This window comes from Ranitomeya variabilis, chromosome 6 (genome assembly GCF_051348905.1).
Source record: "Ranitomeya variabilis isolate aRanVar5 chromosome 6, aRanVar5.hap1, whole genome shotgun sequence".
Lineage (NCBI taxonomy): Eukaryota > Metazoa > Chordata > Amphibia > Anura > Dendrobatidae > Ranitomeya > Ranitomeya variabilis.
In genome coordinates, this window is record NC_135237.1 from 102,664,832 (window position 1) to 102,688,348 (window position 23,517).

The 23,517-nt window shown below is 41.6% G+C and overlaps 1 protein-coding gene across 1 annotated transcript in view; it reads right to left on the reverse strand.

Annotated features, from left to right (window-relative positions):
• TBC1D5 (TBC1 domain family member 5) overlaps positions 1–23,517 on the reverse strand; it is a 745,630-nt gene that overhangs the window by 378,974 nt on the left and 343,139 nt on the right. The window contains exon 5 of the mRNA XM_077268870.1: positions 2,202–2,268. Within this exon, the coding sequence (XP_077124985.1) occupies positions 2,202–2,268 (67 nt within the window). The remainder of the gene's footprint in view (positions 1–2,201; positions 2,269–23,517) is intronic.

Consider the following 23,517-nt stretch of genomic DNA (forward strand, 5'->3'; position numbering starts at 1 on the left):
AAGCAATTTTGACTGGCAGTGTCTAAATTTCATTGATTTTTCTTTTTTGATCCTTTATTTCACACATTGCCTCCTGAGTCCAGTGCTGACCTATTAAGACCCAGCAGCTCCTGCTCCCTTCCCACAGCAGGCGAACACATGATCACTAAAATGGGAGAAGGAAGCACTGTTAGTTTCCTAATCCGTATACAAGGTGCTCATTCGTACATATAGAGTGATTAGAAAGGCAGATCTGCTAATAAACCATCCTTCCCTTTTCCATGTGGAGGTTGTCGGTCTGTGATGTATGTGTTTGCAGACACATATGCGAACTGGCATAATGTTTTAAAGGGACTCTGTCACCCCCTCCAGCCGTTATAAACTAAAAGAGCCACCTTGTGCAGCAGTAATGCTGCATTCTAACAAGGTGGCTCTTTTAGTTTTTGGTGCATGTATTCCCAAAATAAAGCTTTTTATAACTTCTCCAAAATACCTGTCTTTCGCTAGGGAGGCAGGTCCTCAACCCCCGGCTTGAAACGCCACACTGCCGTCACTCAAATCTTCAGGGGCGCCGCCCCCATCGCGCTGTTTTCACATGAAATCCGGCGCCTGCACTGTGTAGTACTGTCTGGTGCAGGCGCAGTGAGCTCTGGCCATCTGACCTCTGATGCAGTCTTGCAGACTGCGCCTGTGGGGCCGCCCTGCTTGTGAATCCCAGCCCCATACTCTGCATAATGCATAACACACTGCGGGGCAGGGATTACCAAGGTGGGTGGCCGCACTGCCCGCACAGGCGCAGTCTGCAAGCCTGGCTGTGAGGTCAGACGGCCAGAGCTCACTGCGCCTGCACCAGACAGTAGTACACAGCGCAGGCGCCGGATTTCATGCGAAAACAGCGCAGAGGGGGTGGCGCCCGGCGCCCCTGAAGATTTGAGTGACTGCAGTGTGGCGTTTCAAGCAGGGGGGTGAGGACCTGCCTCCCTGGCAAAAGACAGGTATTTTGGAGAAGTTATAAAAAGCTTTATTTTGGGAATACATGCACTAAAAACGCCACCTTGTTAGAATGCAGCATCACTGCTGCACAAGGTGGCTCTTTTAGTTTATAATGGCTGGAGGGGGTGACAGTGGCCATTTAAAGGGAATCTATCATCAGATTATTGCTACCACCTATGAGCTCATGATATAGGGGCACAACGCCGATTCCAGCGATGTGTCACTTACTGGGCTGAGTTTTGTATTTATTTTTTAAATAAATACATGGTTTTATCTTCTGCGGATCTAACCAGTTCTCTGAATGCTGAGCTCTGTATAAGTCTGACCACACCACTGATTAGCAGCTTTCTGTGTATACTTTGTAAAAGCAGAAAACTGACAATCAGTGATGGAGGCAGAGTTATACAGAGCTCCTGAATATGGAGGACTACATGAAGCAGGGTAATAGTCCTCTATTGATAATCTCCTGCTGATAAAACAATGACTTTATGAAAACTAGAGCAAGCAGCCCAGTGAGTGACATATCACTGGAATCAGAGCTTCTGTCGTTATATTATGCTGCTGTCTGATTAGGTGGGAAAAACCTGGTGACAGATTCTTTAAAACATTTAGTGATCTGCAAGTTATTTAAGATGCCACTGGCTAATTTTTACTTTATCTAAATATCAGTTTAGAGGTTCCCCTAGATGCAATTACAATATTCTCTGTATAGTATAGCTTCATGGCCCCACAAGCAGCATCAACTACATGAGCTAGCAAAAACCCGGTGACAGATTCCTTTTAAATGTTTACATCCAGCCATCATAGGAGATAATAACAGCATATTGGTGGTGGTGATGAGTGTCGAACTGCATCAATGCTTTATTGATGACCTACCCTAGAAAAAGGTCATGAATATGATAAACCCAAAGAACCCCTTTAAAGAGGCATGAGGAGACCGGGTCAGAATTCTCAGGAATAAAGCGGATGTTTTACTATGAGTTTACTATATTAGTTTTTGGGGGCTTTATTATCTAAAATAGAGCAATATATTTCCATACTGTTTGGCCAAATAGTACACGAGATCTGTCCTGACATTACTCTGACTTTCAGCAAGACGGCACATGGTATTGTGAGTGTAGTGACAAATCCACTTTAAATAAACCTTTTCCTTATATGATTGATCCGATTATGACTGTGTAATGGAAGTGCTATACAGACAATTAGGAGATCAATATTTAATGAAATACCTGTATGATATAAAGATGTGCTCTGAATTGGAGGCTGGCTGAGATCTTTTTTCATCTACAGATATTCCTGTAAGACAAAAAGATGCAATAAGGAGCCAAGTCTTACTAAATCTACAGGTAAAATGTGAAAATAACCACTGAAATGCTTTATAGTAAATCAAAAACAAAGACATGTCAAGATGAGCGTGTTCTAAAAGCAGTACGTGCAAAAACCTTTAGGAAAAGTAGTTCTGCATATAGGAATTCCATTAACTGTAACAAAACAACTTCTATACATTATTGTGACATGGCGGCAAAACGTAAGTCACTGGCGGGCCACACATAGACACATATAGCATAAACATCTCCTGACAGAGTATCTCAACATTATATTTTATTGTTTTCTTTCTGACCATTCCATACCAATCTTCTTGCACCAAGGGTAAAGGGTAAGGAAGGACACAGATGCATGGTGAGCGACGTTGACCAATCATTTTATAACTTTCACTTTGGTAAATATGAGTTAAAGATAATAACTGCTATCAACTTGGACAAGCAATGAAAAATTTGCTTTTTTGGAAGCAGAAATGTTTATTTTGCATGTTCTGCTAATATAAAAGTGGCAGTTACAAAAAAACTTTCGAACAAGATGACTAAGCAAGAATGGCCGCCACAGCTCAATAGAAAGGAAAGCCAACGGTCTGGAATCATCATTTGTAGGTTTGTTTGTTTTTTAAAGTCTCTTCTCTTTTTGGTCTTGTGCTATTCGCTGCCATTTTTATGTCAAATTCTTCAACATGGCACACGAGGTTCATGAATTTTGTGCTTTTGGTCTTCATTTTTGTCTTTACCCTTTTTGCAACTATTTAGAGCAAAAAGTGGTACGTATTGGAAAACATGCACTTAACTTTCCGATGTAGATACAATCACTTGAGGGGACATTTGCAAAAAGTTACAAATGATGAACCAGACAAAAACATCTGGAGACCCAAACTGCGCTCACAGGGGTGAAGTAAAAATCAGGAGACATTAAATTAACTTTTAAAAAAAAATCTGCAAATGTAAAAATGAATATGGCGCAAAACACTAAAAAGGAGCCAAAAATCATGCGCAAATATTTCTAGAAGTAAAAGAAACATAATGGCCAAACTCTGGACACGGTTTTATCTTCTGGTCTACTAATACGTGGCCATTTTTCCATTTTGAGTATGAATTCTCTATAAAAAGAAACATGGTGAAAGCCTGAGAATTCGAGTTTGGAAATCTAAAACCATAAGAACGAAACAGGGGAGTAATTAAGTTGACATAATAAATTTTCATACAGCGTCAATATATCACCCAAACCCAAGACTAAGTAATGAATCTTGTTACATCTGCGTATTAATAGCCTTATAGACCACATAATTGTCTTAAAAATGTGTATTTTATGTTATTTAGCTTACACCCCATGGCATTTCTACGTCAAATGTGTGAAAGACAGGGAATTACGGCTAGATTAATGCCCTGCAATACTGACACAATCAGATTTCCACATTATTTAATAGAAAACATTTTAGCCTATAACTAAAACGAGAGGTTGATTACGTTTGACAACAGACTGGAGGAAGGATACAGCTGCGGGTTCGGGTTTTCTGAAAACAAATGCGTTCAATATGGAAAACATGGAAGCTATAAAACAAATGGCAAATCGTCTTCTAATATCTGAGAATAGGCTTTTATTGGGGCAATATGTGAATTTTATTGGAACGTGTGATTTGGTTGCTTCCAGAATATGCCGGAGATTTATTTGAGGAATCATTTTGAAACATTTGCACAACCTAATCCCATGCATGCTGCAATATTCTCATTAGGAAACAAGATGTAATATCATTCATGGGTGATATATAAATGAAGGACACTAAATCAATATAAAAGCCTCATAAATGCTTTTCTTTGCTTAAACTTAAATTACTGCTGTACAGGAGCGTCAGCCAAACATTCACAAAATTAGCAAAGGATATCTGGTAAAGCTTTCTCATTGCCAAAAAGACTTTTCAGACTATTTTCCTTAAAGGGGTTGTCTGGTCTTACGCTACAAGTCTGCAGTCACTCTATGAAACTGTAGACTTGTGAATCCTCACATCGTGTGCACTGCGCTCTGTGAGGATTGTCTGCTGCCGGGAGCGTAACTGCAAGAATGTGATTTGTATACAGGGGGTTACATGCCGACTAGATGGGCGTTGCCTTGCTCAATGCAAGGCCGGATACAGTCTAGTCAGAATGTGGCTGGGAGTATACAAATCACATATTTGGGATCATATGACTGCCCGTTCCCGGCACTGGAGAATCTTCACAGCGTGTAGTGCAAGCAATGTGAGTATTCATAAGTCTGTAGCCATTCTACTGTAACTTAAGACCAGACAACCCATCTGCACTTTATTGCATGAAATAAGTATTTGATACAATAGAAGAACAGAACTTAACATTTGATATGTTTGCAATTACAGAGGTCAGATGTTTCCTGTAGTTCTTGATCAAGTTTGTACACACTGCAGTAGGGATTTTGGCCCACTCCTCCATACAGATCTTCTCCAGATCTTTCAGGCTTCGGGGCTGTCACTGGGCAACCTTGAATTTCACTTCCCTCCAAAGATTTTCTATTGGGCTCAGTGCTGGATACTGGCTAGGCCACTCTTGGACTGTGAAATGCTTCTTACGGAGCCACTCCTTAGTTGCCCTGGCTGTGTGTTTCGGGGGATTGTCATGCTGGAAGAGCCAACCACGACCCATCATCAATGCTCTTACTGATAGTTGGCCAAAATCTTGCGATACATAACCCCATCCATCCTCCCTTCAATAAGGTGCAGTTGGCCTGTCCCCTTTGCAGAAAAGCACCCCCAAAGTATGATGTTTCTTCCACCATGCTTCACAAGTTGGGACATTGTATTTGACGATGAACTCATCCTTATTGTTACTCCAAATACAGCAAGTAGAGTTGATACCAAAAAGGGCTATTTTGGTCTCATCTGGACCCATGACTTTCTCCCATGCCTCTTCTGGATCATCCAGACAATCAATGGCGAACTTCAAATGGGCCTGGACATGTGCTAGCATGAGCAGGGGGACCTTGTGTGCCCTGTAGGATTTTAATCCATGACAGCGTAGTGTGTTACTAACAGTAATGTTTGAGACTGTGGTCCCAGTTCTCTTCAGGTCATTGACCAGGTCCTTCCATTTAGTTCTGGGCTGATTCCTGACCTTTCTCTGAATCATCCTTACCCCACAAGGCAAGATCTTGCATATAGCCTCAGACCAAAGTCATCTTGTGTTTCTTCCATTTTCTAATAATTGTGGCAACAGTTGTTGCCTTTTCACCAAGCTGCTTACTATTGTTCTGAAGTCCATCCCAGCCTTGGCCAGTTGTACAATTTTGTCCCTGGTGTCCTTAGATAGCTCTTTGGTCTTGGCCATGGTGGAGGGGTTGGAGTGGTTCACTGAGTGTGTGCACAGGTGTTTCTTATACAAGCAACAAGTTCAAACAGGTGCAATTAATCCAGGTAATGAGTGCAGAGGCAGAGGACTTAAAAAAAAAAAAACTAACAGGTCTGTGAGAGTCAGAAATCTTGGTAGGTGATCAAAAACTTATTTCATGCAATAAAATGCTATTTACGGTAGTTATCTAAACATCATACAATGTGATTTTTAGATTCTGTCTCTCACAATTGAAGAGCACCTACAATAAAAATTACAGACTTCTCCATTTTTTGTAGATCGGATAACTTGCAAAATCGGCATGGTAACAAATACCTTTTTTCCCCACTGTATAAATATCTATAGATATACACTCACCGGCCACTTTATTAGGTACACCATGCTAGTAACGGGTTGGACCCCCTTTTGCCTTCAGAACTGCCTCAATTCTTCGTGGCATAGATTCAACAAGGTGCTGGAAGCATTCCTCAGAGATTTTGGTCCATATTGACATGATGGCATCACACAGTTGCCGCAGATTTGTCGGCTGCACATCCCAAAGATGCTCCATACAAGGCAGGATGGATCTATGCTTTCATGTTGTTTACGCCAAATTCTGACCCTACCATCCGAATGTCGCAGCAGAAATCGAGACTCATCAGACCAAGCAACGTTTTTCCAATCTTCTACTGTCCAATTTCGATGAGCTTGTACAAATTGTAGCCTCAGTTTCCTGCTCTTAGCTGAAAGGAGTGGTACCCGGTGTGGTCTTCTGCTGCTGTAGCCCATCTGCCTCAAAGTTCGACGCACTGTGCGTTCAGAGATGCTCTTAGGCCTACCTTGGTTGTAATGGGTGGCGATTTGAGTCACTGTTGCCTTTCTATCAGCTCGAACCAGTTTGCCCATTCTCCTCTGACCTCTGGCATCAACAAGGCATTTCCGCCCACAGAACTGCCGCTCACTGGATTTTTTTTCTTTTTCGGACCATTCTCTGTAAACCCTAGAGATGGTTGTGTGTGAAAATCCCAGTAGATCAGCAGTTTCTGAAATACTCAGACCAGCCCTTCTGGCACCAACAACCATGCCACGTTCAAAGGCACTCAAATCACCTTTCTTCCCCATACTGATGCTCGGTTTGAACTGCAGGAGATTGTCTTGACCATGTCTACATGCCTAAATGCACTGAGTTGCCGCCATGTGATTGGCTGATTAGAAATTAAGTGTTAACAAGAAGTTGGACAGGTGTACCTAATAAAGTGGCCAGTGAGTGTATATAAAAGACAAAAAACTGACTGGCACGTCAATTTGGAATATGTGAAACTTGAATAGCAATATGGAGGTAGCTCCTCCTACTTACCCATAAATACAGGCATTGCTGACACAGGTGTCCACATTCACCCAGGAATTCAGTCATCAGCCTTAGAGAGGTATTCACACAGGTCAGAGACCCATCAGGCTGAGACCACCTTGACGATGGTTGATGGGCACATAATATTTGGCCAAATTTTATGCTAAGCGTCTCATATTTTTTCCTAATCCTCCAAAGCCGTATTGCTATTCAAATTTCACATATTCCAAATTGACATGCTTTAGCATGATAGAGTGCAAACTTTTTTTGTATATATATATATACACTCACCGGCCACTTTATTAGGTACACCATGCTAGTAACGGGTTGGACCCCCTTTTGCCTTCAGAACTGCCTCAATTCTTCGTGGCATAGATTCAACAAGGTGCTGGAAGCATTCCTCAGAGATTTTGGTCCATATTGACATGATGGCATCACACAGTTGCCGCAGATTTGTCGGCTGCACATCCCAAAGATGCTCCATACAAGGCAGGATGGATCCATGCTTTCATGTTGTTTACGCCAAATTCTGACCCTACCATCCGAATATCGCAGCAGAAATCGAGACTCATCAGACCAAGCAACGTTTTTCCAATCTTCTACTGTCCAATTTCGATGAGCTTGTACAAATTGTAGCCTCAGTTTCCTGTTCTTAGCTGAAAGGAGTGGTACCCGGTGTGGTCTTCTGCTGCTGTAGCCCATCTGCCTCAAAGTTTGACGCACTGTGCGTTCAGAGATGCTCTTAGGCCTACCTTGGTTGTAACGGGTGGCGATTTGAGTCACTGTTGCCTTTCTATCAGCTCGAACCAGTCTGCCCATTCTCCTCTGACCTCTGGCATCAACAAGGCATTTCCGCCCACAGAACTGCCGCTCACTGGATTTTTTTTCTTTTTCGGACCATTCTCTGTAAACCCTAGAGATGGTTGTGCGTGAAAATCCCAGTAGATCAGCAGTTTCTGAAATACTCAGACCAGCCCTTCTGGCACCAACAACCATGCCACGTTCAAAGGCACTCAAATCACCTTTCTTCCCCATACTGATGCTCGGTTTGAACTGCAGGAGATTGTCTTGACCATGTCTACATGCCTAAATGCACTGAGTTGCCGCCATGTGATTGGCTGATTAGAAATTAAGTGTTAACAAGAAGTTGGACAGGTGTACCTAATAAAGTGGCCGGTGAGTATATATATATATATATATATATATATATATATATATATATATATATATATATACACTCACCGGCCACTTTATTAGGTACACCTGTCCAACTTCTTGTTAACACTTAATTTCTAATCAGCCAATCACATGGCGGCAACTCAGTGCATTTAGGCATGTAGACATGGTCAAGACAATCTCCTGCAGTTCAAACCGAGCATCAGTATAGGGAAGAAAGGTGATTTGAGTGCCTTTGAACGTGGCATGGTTGTTGGTGCCAGAAGGGCTGGTCTGAGTATTTCAGAAACTGCTGATCTACTGGGATTTTCACGCACAACCATCTCTAGGGTTTACAGAGAATGGTCCGAAAAAGAAAAAAAATCCAGTGAGCGGCAGTTCTGTGGGCGGAAATGCCTTGTTGATGCCAGAGGTCAGAGGAGAATGGGCAGACTGGTTCGAGCTGATAGAAAGGCAACAGTGACTCAAATCGCCACCCGTTACAACCAAGGTAGGCCTAAGAGCATCTCTGAACGCACAGTGCGTCGAACTTTGAGGCAGATGGGCTACAGCAGCAGAAGACCACACCGGGTACCACTCCTTTCAGCTAAGAACAGGAAACTGAGGCTACAATTTGTACAAGCTCATCGAAATTGGACAGTAGAAGATTGGAAAAACGTTGCTTGGTCTGATGAGTCTCGATTTCTGCTGCGACATTCGGATGGTAGGGTCAGAATTTGGCGTAAACAACATGAAAGCATGGATCCATCCTGCCTTGTATGGAGCATCTTTGGGATGTGCAGCCGACAAATCTGTGGCAACTGTGTGATGCCATCATGTCAATATGGACCAAAATCTCTGAGGAATGCTTCCAGCACCTTGTTGAATCTATGCCACGAAGAATTGAGGCAGTTCTGAAGGCAAAAGGGGGTCCAACCCGTTACTAGCATGGTGTACCTAATAAAGTGGCCGGTGAGTGTATATACACACACACACAATGTACAAGTTCAGCATCACTTGTCTCAATCCATTTTTGAAATCGTGACAGCTCTATCTCTGCTTTAATTTAAACACTGTTTTTTTTTTGCTTTTGTGCCAGCAAGGGTTAATGTCAGTTTCCTTGCTGGCAGCTTGCTGGAAGCTGCTGTGTTGCTAGGTCAGCTGTTATGGGTGGTGACCACTCTCACCATCATTTAGTCACATGACGCATCAGCTGACTGTTTGTAATAGAGTTTTCTATGTATGCCAGCCTTGGAGTTGCAGCTCTCTGGTGTCCACACTGAATCTGTTACTTCTGTGGAGTCAGGGGTCCTGTTTCCGTATTCTCTGCGGTGTGGAGCTTGGCAGCGGAGCCTGGAGCTAAGTTGCTTGATATTATATCTTATCTGTCTCACGCTTGTCACAATCCCCTGTGTTTGTACTAGCTGCAGTGGTGAGGCTAGTGTCCTTGCCAACCAGTGCACTAGCCAGGGTTTAGTGAGGTGACAGCTAGGGACGAGGTACGTGATGGCGGCGGGGAAAAGGACCCACATAGGGCTTTAGAGGAGCTTAAGGACAGGCAAAGGCTGAGTAAGGAGGTTTCCCATCCCTCATTCCCTACTATTATAGCCTTTCTCCCCTTTTCCCATCCCATTGTTGGTGTTTGTTGTGCCATCCGCTGGATCGACCCTTGTGGTCGTGACATTACTGTAATCCTTCGGACCTGGAGAATTATGTTGCCAGATTTTTACTACACAATGAATACCGTGACTTAATATAGCAGTAACTCAAATAAAAAAACATATAAAAATGGTGGAATTGAGGGGGGTACCACACTTGGTATTTTTTTTTTTTTACTTATTTCTCACTACATTATATGGTGAAGTGAATGGTGTAATAGAAAACTAGATAAAAAAAAAAGCCCTCATGGGTATGTCAACAAAAAATCTTAAGTATTTGGACAGCATTTTACCTTCGTATCTGTCAGCCTAAACCAGGAGTGGAGCAGTCACAGGAAAAGTACAATAGAAACACGTCACCACTTCTGTATTTCTCACCCATTCCTGGTTTTGGTTTACAAATACTGGGGTATAAAACTCACCAAATACTGAACGTGTGAACATGGCCTAAAAATGCATGATAGAGATGAGATAAAACACAATTTAACATGCCATATAATGTTATCAGCATGGTACCGACGTCAGAAAATGAGACAGAAAATATGATATCTGCTGGTTATCAGCAGAAATATTTTGCAAATTAGATTAATTAGCCTTAAATAATGCTTTACCCACATTCTGCACCAATATTTTGGAATATCCTTTTCACTTTTCGGAGAAATATGAGGTAGTTCTAATTACAGAGCAAGTTAATTACAGAACTACAGTACAATAAGAGAAATGAATGATAATGATGGAGTTAACTCGTTTTAGGAAGCAGACAATGTTTTATAGTGGATGAATATAAAATATAATAAATATACTAAAATCACATGTTGGACATATGGAATAACATGTAAGTAAGCCTTCACATCTATATCCAGAGTTATGTACCGACATTGTATGTTATCCAAAAATAAGCAACAAAAACAGTCTGCTCAAATACATACATGCATATATGTACTTTCCCTCTGTACAATTTGTGACAAGGAGAAAGTACGGTAGCTGAAAAGCCTCAGGGGGAATGGAGAACTCCTGTCATCTACACTCTTGATTTTCTATACTTCCTTCTCCCTTAACATCATCTTTTGGGGGAATAGTCAAGAAAGCTTTCGTATACAATATAACCCAGTCCTGGCGAAATCCACAGCTTTAGACCACTTGTCTCTAGATGAGTATAGAGAGGCTTAACGCAAACCTGTCAGCAGGATTTTGCTAAGTAAACTACAAGCAATGTCAGGTTGGTGTTGTTACACTGATTTCAGTTAATGAGATACCTGTGCTCTGGGGCAGGACTGTAGGCAGGGTCTTATCTTGGTGCTCTAGGCCAGAGAAACCAAGGAAAGACCTTCCCACAGACCCGCCCTGAAGAAAAGTCTGTCTCTCTGTCTCTATGATGAGGAACATGTTTGTGCTTTGGGCGGCCTGTGATCAGGTCTCTTCTTGGTTTCTCTGGCTTAGGGTACCGTTACACTAAACGATTTACCAACGATCACGACCAGCGATACGACCTGGCCGTGATCGTTGGTAAGTCGTTGTGTGGTCGCTGGAGAGCTGTCACACAGACAGCTCTCCAGTGTCCAACGATGCCGAAGTCCCTGGGTATCCAGGGTAAACATCGGGTTACTAAGCGCAGGGCCGCGCTTAGTAACCCAATGTTTACCCTGGTTACCATTGTAAATGTAAAAAAACCCCAAAACACTACATACTCACATTCCGGGGACTGTCACGTCCCTCGCCGTCAGCTTCCCGCACTGACTGTGTCAGTGCTGGCCGTAAAGCACAGCACAGCGGTGACGTCACTGCTGTGCTCTGCTTTTACTTTACGGCCGGCACTCACAGTCAGTGCGGGAAGCTGACGGCGAGGGACGTGACAGACATCAGAATGTGAGTATGTAGTGTTTTTTTTTTACATTTACAATGGTAACCAGGGTAAACATTGGGTTACTAAGCGCGGCCCTGCGCTTAGTAACCCGATGTTTACCCTGGTTACAAGTGAACACATCGCTGGATCGGTGTCACACACACCGATCCAGCGATGACAGCGGGTGATCCAGCGACGAAATAAAGTTTCAAACGATCTGCTACGACGTACGATTCTCAGCGGGGTCCCTGATCGCAGTACCGTGTCAGATACAGCGAGATCGTATGAAAATGGCTGGAACGTCACGGATCGTGCCGTCGTAGCGACCAAAGTGCCAGTGTGAGACGGTACCCTTAGAGCAGGAAGATAAGACTCTGCCTACAGTCCCGTCCCGATGCACGGGCATCTCATTAACTGAAAACTTCTAACACTGATTACACAAAAACCTAGAGATTGATATATTCACCCTAGGTATCATTTTTTATCTGTATAACAATCTCAACATGACAATGCCTGTAGTTTACTTAGCAAAATCCTGCTGACAGGGTCGCTTTAAAGAGAATCTAATACAGTAAAAAACAGATGTTGCAAACTCACCAAAAAATCAGAAGATAGATAAAAGGCTGTTGTGGCATAACTTCTAACAGTCCAAAAAGAAAGGTAGGGCTGCCTCAGCAGAAGCATATAAAAAAATCTTCAATATTTTATTTGTGAATCATTAAAATGAAAGCAAATCCATAGAAACATCTGCACCACCAATGCGTTTCTGGCACTTTACAGGTCTTTATTCATAGTGTGCTGAAAGTAAACCAAAAGTACTGAAGATTTTTTACATACATCAGCGTAGCTGGACCGACCTTTCTTTTCAGACCAGTTAAGGGGAGTCTGTTAGCATAACATGACTATGCAAACTAAGCACAGATGCTCGGTGCACCCCTGGCATGGCCAAACAGTTCAGTGCACCTTTAAATCTATTTATTGTAGCTCTTTCTTATCCCTTCTTTTGCTCCTGTAAAGCCAGAGCTGTTAACCAAGGTAAGGAAGTGAAAATGGTGGAAAACAAGTAGTTGGGAAGATGCACTGAGCAGCTCGGTCATGCCAAGGGTGCACCAAGCATCTGTGCTTTGTTTGAACAGTCATGCTGTGGTGACAGACTCATTTCAACTGTCCATTGCATTTTAGGAGCTCAGTAAAGCTGTAGAGGTGTGTGTCAGCCAGCATGCGGTTTCCAATAGCAAACAATACAAATGGCAATACAGATTTGATTTGGGCTTTAATTTACATTGAATTTCGAGATACTAAAAGAACACATAGGCCATTAATAAAAAAAGTAGTGGCCAACCAAACTGGCCCAAGGAGAAACCAATGAATTCCTGGTGGGCCCACCTCCCCATGTATGAGCAGTATTTGGCACATTACACTTCATTCTGTATGTACAGGCAATGGCCGCATCTTATCAGCCATTTAACAAACCTTATTAATATATAGATGCAGAGGGCCCCTAGAGTCAATGTTACTGGTGGGCCCTTGGCATTCCAGTCCTACACTGCATACCGATGGTTATGCTGGATCCTGTAGTACCCCAGCAGCCCGCTGACTGCTCAGAATTCTCTGCGGTTGGTCTTTTCACAACCAAAAGTTGAAAGACAAAATAATTAACTCCTGGAATTTAAGCCCATAACTTCTAGCATCAAAGCCCCCATGCTAGATAACACATAGCAGAAAAGAATGTGCACACGAAAACATTCCAGTAAAACAGAAGCGGTCACGGAATAATTAAACAAGCAAAGAAATAATAACTATTGATGAGCGAACGTGCTCAGATAAGGTGTTATCTGAGCATGCTCGTGTGCTAAACAAGTGTCTTCGCGTGTTTGAAAAATATGTTTGAGTCCCCGCGGCTGCATGTTGCACGGCTGTTAGACACAGGGCTGTGGAGTCGGTAAGCCAAACCTCCGACTCCTCAATTTCCATGACACCGACTCCAACTCTGACTCCGACTCCATCAAAATGGACTCCACAGCCCTGGTTAGACAGCTGCAACACATGGAGGGATTACCTGTTTGTTAGGCCATCCCTGTATGTCTGGTGGCTAACAGCTGTGAGACATGTGGCCGCAGGGTCTTGAACATATTTTTCGAACATGTGAAGACACTTGTTTAGCACACGAGCATGCTCAGATAACGCTTTACCCGAGAACGTTCACTCATCACGAATAATAATGTTTTAATAGAAGGCAGATCAGGATGTGACAAATTATCCAAATGTTTAACAATAGTATATCTAGATGAACCAAAAGGAGAAAACTATTAATCCATGACCCCAAAACTGACACCGAAAAAGAGGTGGGTTCAAAAAGAGGGAAGGAAACGCCGCAGAGACATTTTTTTCGTTTTACATTTCTAGAAGGAATGCTTTATGCTGCGACTTTTATATATCTGTGTCTAAATGGTTTGTGCACCTATTAAGATTTTGTTTCTTGCAATGAAAACAAAATTGAATAGTAATTTTGTTTCATTAACAATATTAAAGTGAAGAATTCAGTTTGGTGTGTGGGGAAATAGCAATAAAGTTTTCAAGAGGAAAAAAATGGCTTTGTTCCTTCAATCCCTAGTTGAAATTAATTATAGCAAATGTTTATGAAAACATCTGTTCCATATAGTTATAAATTCTTAATTTTAGCATAGATGAGTCCGGGCTCTCTTTATTGTTTTGAAAGATAACAAACTCTGACAAATAAAAGGTATATGAGAAAAGGCATTAGGAATTTGTATTCGTGCGGCACCCCGTTTGCATGCAGCCAATTTCGGGAAGAATGTGAGGTCTTGGCATTAAGTAACAAATGAATGAGGAATCTCGGAGGGAAGAGCGGCTTTGTGTTTTCTAATCAGCCATACAGACACATAGATGGGGTGCTCATTTCAGGAAGCTTTATTTATCTGCATGTTTTTAGCATCCTCTGTGAAAAAAAGCACTGTATATTATATTGCCAATATTAACAATAGAAAAAAAGAGAAAATATACCCATTATTGTACTGTAAATAAAAAGAATTTCCAATTAAGAAAGCATCAAATAGATCCACAGATATGAAAAACGCCCATAAAAAAATAATATTTAGATATATATACATAATGTCCTGCATTAGGAACGCTCTAGCCTTGCTTGGAGGCATCTCCAGACCCAACTGGAAAACCGCACCGAAGGAACCCAAGCACAAGAGTCGGCTGAACCGGGCGATGTCAGTATAACTACCGTAGCTTCTATCTTATGGGACCTCCCGTCCCTCATCTTCTCATTCATTGTCTGTCGGTGGAAACAAGGAATGAGCAGTCTTAATTTCACTGCACAATCGTTTTGTATACAGGGGAAATAAGCCACCGCCAGAAGAGTCTGACACCAGCTAACCATGAAAACACACACGCACACTTGGCTGATCCTAGCACGCATGTGTATGGGGGCAAAAATAGGGAAACTGACGGAGGTTTATGGGTTTATACATCGCAAATGTATTATATTACTATACATTTAAGTGACCAAATGGCCAAAAAGTGCAACATATAAAGGGCGGTTCTGTGTGGCACAAGGTATCACCTATCTGGAGGATTGGTGGTAACTAGTGACGAGCAAACAGGCCCGGATAACATGTTATCTGAGCATGCTCGGAAGATAACTGAGTGACGTGCTTGAAAAATATGTTCGAGTCCCCGCACTGGCAATCCCTGCATGTGTTGTGTCTGTTAAACGGCCACAAGACATGCAGCTGCATGGATTATAACATATTTTTCAAGCACCCTGAAGACCCCCGATTATCACCAGAGCATGCTCCGATAACACCTTATCCAAGCACTTTCACTCATCACTAGTGGTAACGTTTAGATCAGTTGGATTCCAATCAATCACCATAATGGGCACTGCTATCCCCGTCAGAATGGATCGGCAGTACAAATGCTAGATCGCCGCCGCTCCATTTACTCACTTTAGGGTTGATGAAAAAAGCAAAATATAGCGCTCTGACAGTCCCATAGTGATTGAGGATAACCGTGTCCCATTCTTACGATCAGTTGAAGTCTCATCGGTCAGACCCCATCAATCTAGAAATTAACACCTATCGTATGGATAGGTAATAAACTTGATTCTAACTATAATACCCTTTTAGTTAATACTATTAATGGACTGACCTCCAGAAACTCCCACTAAAGGTCTGCCTACCTCCTCCCACAGATGGGAAGTAAAGCAATGGTCGTGCACATTGGGAGCCTGATCTATAGAAGTCGTTAGGGAGTACGGAAACCGTGGAACGCATCTAGTCTATATGACACCTCTCTGTATTGGCCATGCGTAAGAGTGGACTACAGTGTCCAGACCCCCAGAACAGAACATTTATCAATTATTTCACAGAAAACCCTTTTAGGTGCAAACTTTCATGTTATAGAATAAAATGAGGTCTCCTTCACAATATGCAGCCAGTCCTAAACTGTAGACGATATTTCCCTCGTACATTTTCTGCAAAACTGTGTGACCTTTGACTACTTTCTAACAAGCATTATTACTGAATTGTGCTCATAGAAACCAATGCAATTCCAGTTTAAATTCTCTGAATTGTTATTTTAGCGATTTTATTTAAAGAAAAAAAAAATTTCACTTAAAAACGTATTTTTAAAAATCTGGATCTGACAAAAGCTATGGCCGGGTTCATTAGCGTTTGAGTCCGCAGTGTGGTGCTGTGGACTTCTTTCCTTAGCTCCGCCTACGTCCTGCGTACCTATCTTTAACATTATGTAGGCAGGGACATGCGTTGTATATGGATGTGTCCACGTGGGTCGTTTTGACTTGCCCGCCGAACGCAACATGTTGCATTTTCTTGTGTTCGGTGGGCACGTCAAAACGGACGCATCCGCATACAACGCGCATGTCCCTGCGTTCCCAATGTTAAAGATAGGTACGCAGGACGCATGCGGAAGTAGGCAGAGCTAAGGAAAGAAGTCCAAACGCTAATGTGAACTTAGACTAAGTTCAGTGCACTGACAAGGTGTAGTCTGCCAAGTGCGCGGACTATGGCTGCAGACAGTCACGCGGAAATATCAGATTGCCCCCGTCAGATAGTAGGTTTACAAAAGGAACATGCTAATAATGCTATTTCTGGACATGGGTCACATTGTTAAAGCTTTTCTGTACTAGAAATACAGCAATTTGTATATCGCCGAAGTCAGACTCCTTTTGTGCCCTTTATCAGAAATAATAAAGATCTGCGCCCCCTAAAGTACCGTATATACTCGAGTATAAGCTGAGATTTTCAGCCCAAATTTTTGGGCTGAAAGTGCCCCTCTCGGCTTATACCCGAGTCACTGTCGGTGGCAGGGTCGGCGGGTGAGGAGGAGAGGGCGCTGAGGCATACTTACCTGCTTCCGGGGCTCCTGGCGCTGTCCCTGCAGTCCCACGGTCTCCGGGTGCCGCAGCTCTTCCCCTGTTCAGCGGTCACGTGGGACCGCTCATTAGAGAAATGAATATGGACTCCACTCCCATAGGGGTGGAGCCGCATATTCATTCCTCTATTCAGCAGTAACGGTGACCGCTGACAGAGGAAGAGGCTGCGGCACCGAAGACCAGCTGTCCGGGGGAAGAACGGGACGCCGGGAGCAGGTAAGTATTACATATTCACCTGTCCGCCTTCCACACGCCGGGTGCCGCTCCATCTTCCCGGCGTCTCTCCGCACTGACAGGTCAGAGGGCGCGATGACGCATATAGTGTGCGCGCCGCGCTCTGCCTGATCAGTCAGTGCAGAGAGATGCCGGGACGGGACGCTGAGGAGCTGCAAGCAAGAGAGGTGAGCATGTTATTTTTTTTTATTGCAGCAGCAATGGCACAGCTTTCTATGGCACATCTATGGGGCAATAATGAACGGTGCAGAGCACTATATGGCACAGCTATGGGGCAATAATGAACGGTGCAGAGCACTATATGGCACAGCTATGGGGCAATAATGAAAGGTGCAGAGCACTATATGGCACAACTATGGGGCAATAATGAACGGTGCAGAGCACTATATGGCACAGCTATCGGGCAATAATGAACGGTGCAGAGCACTATATGGCACAGCTATGGGGCAATAATGAAAGGTGCAGAGCACTATATGGCACAGCTATGGGGCAATAATGAACGGTGCAGAGCACTATATGGCACAGCTATCGGGCAATAATGAATGGTGCAGAGCATTATATGGCACTATGGCACAGCTATGGGGCAATAATGAATGGTGCAGAGCACTATATGGCATAGCTATGGGGCAATAATGAACGGTGCAGAGAACTATATGGCACAGCTATCGGGCAATAATGAACGGTGCAGAGCATTATATGGCACTATGGCACAGCTATGGGGCAATAATGAATGGTGCAGAGCACTATATGGCATAGCTATGGGGCAATAATGAACGGTGCAGAGCACTATATGGCACAGCTTTCTATGGCACAGCTATGGGGCAATAATGAACGGTGCAGAGCACTATATGGCACAGCTTTCTATGGTACAGCTATGGGGCAATAATGAATGGTGCAGAGCACTATATGGCACAGCTATGGGGCCATAATGAACGGTGCAGAGCACTATATGGCACAGCTATGGGGCAATAATGAACGGTGCAGAGCATTATATGGCACTATGGCACAGCTATGGGGCAATAATGAATGGTGCAGAGCACTATATGGCATAGCTATGGGGCAATAATGAACGGTGCAGAGCACTATATGGCACAGCTTTCTATGGCACAGCTATGGGGCAATAATGAACGGTGCAGAGCACTATATGGCACAGCTTTCTATGGTACAGCTATGGGGCAATAATGAATGGTGCAGAGCACTATATGGCACAGCTATGGGGCCATAATGAACGGTATGGAGCATCTATTTTTATTTTTGAAATTCACCGGTAGCTGCTGCATTTTCCACCCTAGGCTTATACTCGAGTCAATAAGTTTTCCCAGTTTTTTGTGGCAAAATTAGGGGGGTCGGCTTATACTCGGGTCGGCTTATACTTGAGTATATACGGTATCTTCATTTTGCATCAGGTACAACAATCCACATTCTTATATTATTGCATTTTCTGCTTTTCATTTGGCATCTGCTCCATCCCAATATCAGGAGAGACACGACTAAAGAACTATGTAAAATGGCAAGCTTCTGTGAACACAATATCTATGTTCTTACAGATAAACAGATGTTAAGATAAAAAAGAAATATGTATAGTCTACCCAGCACAGTCCAGATTAATATCTATTGTTTCATTTAAAAAACAAAGTTTGAATCTAATTATGGTATATTGATGTTTATCCTTCCTTTTTTGTGTAGGAGCAGACACAATTTCAGATATATGTTAAAATCAGTATGTATTTCCGCTAAAATACCATAAATGACTACCTGTATTGATCTTGTGAAGTGCAAGAGTCAATTTAGCTGGGACTTGGAAAGCCAGCCTGCATTTCGTATTTTGAGCAAGAGAGGGTGCTAGAGAGTTTAGGATGATTCCCGCAGCAGCGGCGGCTCTGGGATGAGACTACATTACTGCTCTTTTGGAGTTCCTGAACAACACCCTTTCAACAGTGTTAAACTCAATTTACACCAAATACACTTTTAAAATGATTAAAAAGAGCAAGCTCCAGGCAGTGTTCAGAAGCTGAGAATAATGCCATCAGCAAAGAAATTAAGTGCACTACACTTCTGATATTTATAAAATAATTATTAGGACATAAAGTTGATGTGGCAGATTGAACTTCAGTATTTTTTTTTTTTTTTATAAGAAAATCAACTTTAAAGGAGGCATATTCCACATAAGAACAGCCGGCGTTTATGGCACAGCCTTAATTCATTTTCACGTAATACCTCCGGGTTTGAGGGATCTAGACAGCAGTTCTACGCTGAATTCCATCAACAGTTCAAGAAGCAAACTTGTTCATCAGGAATACTGAGAACAGCGTAATAATGACTTAATAAAAAAAAATCTTTTATGGAATTCTATAACTTTTTGCAAATCTTAACATTTAGTTTTTGGACATGAATTAAGTCAGAATTAAAAATAAGAAGAAGAAGAAGAAGAGGAAGAGAAGGAAGAAGTAAAAAGAAAGAAGAAGAAGAAAGAAGGAGAAGAAAGAAGAAAAAAGAATAAGGAGAAGAAAGACAAATGAAGAAAGAAAAAGCAGGGGAAGAAACAAGAAAAAGAAAGAAGAAAAAGAAAAGAAAAAGAAAGAAGAAAAAAAATAAGAGGAGAAGAAAGAAGAGAAGAAAGAAGAAAGAAAAGAAGAGAGAAAAAGAAAAAGAAGAGGCAGGAGAAGAAAGAGAAGGAAAAGAGAAGAAAAAGAAAGAAGAAAAAGAAAGAGGAGAAGAGAAGAAAGAAGAAGAGGAGAAAGAAGAGGAGAAGAAAATGAGAAAGAAGAAGCAGGAGAAAGAGAAGGAATAGAGAAGAAAAAAAAAGTAAAAAGAAAGAAGAAGAAGGGGAAAAGAAGAAGAGGAATACGATGGAATAAGTAGAAGGAAGAAGAAGGACGAAAAAGAAAGAAGAAAGAAAAGAAAAAAAGGAAAAAAAGAAAGAAGAAATAGGAAAGGATAAGGAATAGAAAAAAGGAAAAGAAGGAGGAAGGTGGTTAAAGACAGATGAAAATGATGGAGAGATAGAAGGAAGAGGGAAAAGTAGTCGCTTTGTAAGCTATGCTTACACATACATTTGCTTGTTTTATTTTTTATATTTTTAATAATATTTTTTACATTTAGGTTTATTTGGCGCTAAACAAACTGGTTAAATAGTATACATTAGTAATTTATCCTAAAATAAAAATAATAAAATGAACAAAGGTAAATATTTTAACCTAGGGAAAAAAGGATTCCCTTTCCTCAGCTGATGCAGGAACGACAGATGATCCTTTTAACTGTGAATGGTATTGGCCATTTTATAAACAAGTTAACAACAGTGAACCAGAAAGTTACATGACAAATTCCTGGCAAGAAGAACAAAACGAAGGTGATCCATCAGGTCATTATAGGAATGGATGAAGTGATTAGGTGACACATCCAATATTTTCATCATCTATGTGGTTAGTGGTTTCTGGGGCAATGGAGCCTCTTGAATGACCACGAAGGGCGATAAGTGCCCACAGTCTGTGCGGGAATGACAAATTTAACAGCATCTCTAGCATTAAGTCCTAGGACAACACACAGTGAGAAATTACATAGCACAAATCTTTCAGGGACACATTACAGAATATTAAAGGACAGTCAGTAAAATAAAAGGGCTTTTGGCCAATGCTGCATGTAATTTTTTTTCTAAATCTGTAGAGTTTGTAGAAGTTACAGCAATTATGTTATCACAGTTCACAATAAGTTCTGACATTTTCATATTCGTATTTGAGCTCTAGACATATATTTCATATTATGACTAAGTTTTGGTTTCTATACTTGCCCTCTCTGCTGATGGCTATCTATGACTTTTATGCTTTTTACCAGTCCAGAAAACCAACAACGCCTGCAACCCTGATTGCAACATTTTGTAACACTACAAAATAAAAGATGCTGATCACTAAAACATTTTTTAGATGAGGATAAGCAGTACTACGGAGAATCAGCCACCCTGCGAAAAAAAAATTAAAAGTAGTCGCCATTTACTACACTATCTATACATTACACTTGTTACGACAGGTTAAAGGACAAAATTGATTCTAATTTTCCAACACATAAATTGTATTGTTTCTTAATTAGGTACATCAATAGGAACTTAACAGAGTTGGCTTCATGTAAGATTAATAACCATTCAAGTAAATAGATATGAAAATTCTGCTGCAATTTTTTTAGTATTTTTAAGAATATTTTTATACAATTTTATTATTAAAATACAGAAACTGAACTGAAATTGCACTTTTTACGTGATAGAGGTTATCACACAGATTTCTATGGATGTGTAAAATCGTGCACATACAATGTATTTCAATTTGGTTTTGTAAACAAACTTTTTTCTAAAGGATTCATATTGAATCTCAGTATTTCATATTCTAAAGCATTTCATATCATGGGAGAAATAGAATCACACAACTGTATAAAAAATCATTCAGATCTTCATCCAGGAAAGTGGGACGATTTTTTTTATCACCTGTCATCCGTCTATAGTCCATATATAATCCGTTTTTATAGCAGCAGCTATTAATCATTCACAGTTTCTTACATTACAGAATTGCAATGTATCCGTAAAAATCTGGTGCTTTACTGTGGCTCCAAATAACATCCAATTTTATTTCAAGTACCTATACACTTGAATTCATGAGACTCATCCGATTTACAGAAGAAACTAGAGCATGCAATTACCGTATTTTCCGGCGTATAAGACGACTTTTTAACCCCTAAAAATTGTCCCAAAAGTCGGGGGTCGTCTTATACGCCGGGTACGGCGTGTGCAGGGAGCGATCCTGGATGTTCCCAGGGTCTGAAGGAGAGGAAACTCTCCTTCAGGCCCTGGGATCCATATTCATGTAAAAAATAAAGAATACAAATAAAAAATATGGATATACTCACCCCTCCGAGAAGCCTGGCTGTCACCGCTGCAAGCGTCTGCCTCCGTTCCTAAGAATTGCAGAGCGTGAAGGACCTTCGATGACGTCACGGTCTTGTGATTGGTCCATGACAGCTCATGTGACCGGTCACGTGACCGTGACGTCATCAAAGGTCTTTCACACTCTGCAATTCTTAGGAACGGAGGCAGACACTTGCAGCGGTGACAGCCAGGCTTCTCGGAGGGGTGAGTATATCCATATTTTTTATTTTTATTCTTTACATGAATATGGATCCCAGAGCCTGAAGGAGAGTCTCCTCTCCTTCAGACCCTGGGAACCACACGCCGTATAAGATGACTGGGCATATAAGATGACCCCTGTCTTATACAGCAGGCATATCCCAAATTCCATATTTTATATGGAAAAGTTGGGGGTCATCTTATACGCCCAGTCGTCTTATACACCAGAAAATACGGTATTTTCACATGCAGATACGCTCAGTGAAAAAAACACTGCCCCACTGAATAACATTGGACCAAGTGTGATGGGTTATTTTATTTATTAAGTTGCCCATTCGTAATTACATTCGTAATTAACGTCGAGTAACATACTGCTATATCCACAAAGATGGTGGTAAGGAATGTGACGTAACATCTTGGCAACAAAATTATTGGTCATACTAAATTCTTACCAACAATTATTCAATAAAACGACACAATGTAAAGTTTCTTTATATCATCAACCAAATATAAGATCTAAGCCAAGAAAGAAGCAGATAGATGAAAGAAAAGGAGAGAACAGTGGAGGAGTCCCAAGAGAAGAAGGGCAGGGAGGGAAGTTGGTAATTAGAATAAGGGTACTAAGTTCAGTGATCCTCGATATTTGCCCGATATTCAGTAGAAGATCTAAAATCGAGCCAGTAAAATCAAGTCTTAAGGAAATATGGAAAAAAAATACAATTTCTCCATCTTCTCAGTGCTGCAATTTTTTTCTTTGTACAGACTCTGTCCGATGAAAACAATCGGACATGTGCACTGTCTGAGTATGATCCAATGTTTTGTCAGATTGCACTCAGACCAGAAAAATACATTTGGCTGCATCTGCCCCACAATGAGGGTAGATATCAAAAAGGCACATAATACATTTTAGGGTATTTGGACTTCTTGAAAGTGGACTTTTATGATTCCCCCAAAAATACTACAAACGTCATTATGAAAATAATTACCCATTAACCCCTTAAGCCCCGAGGGTGGTTTGCACGTTAATGACCGGGCCAATTTTTACAATTCTGACCACTGTCCCTTTATGAGGTTATAACTCTGGAACGCTTCAACGGATCTTGGCGATTCTGACATT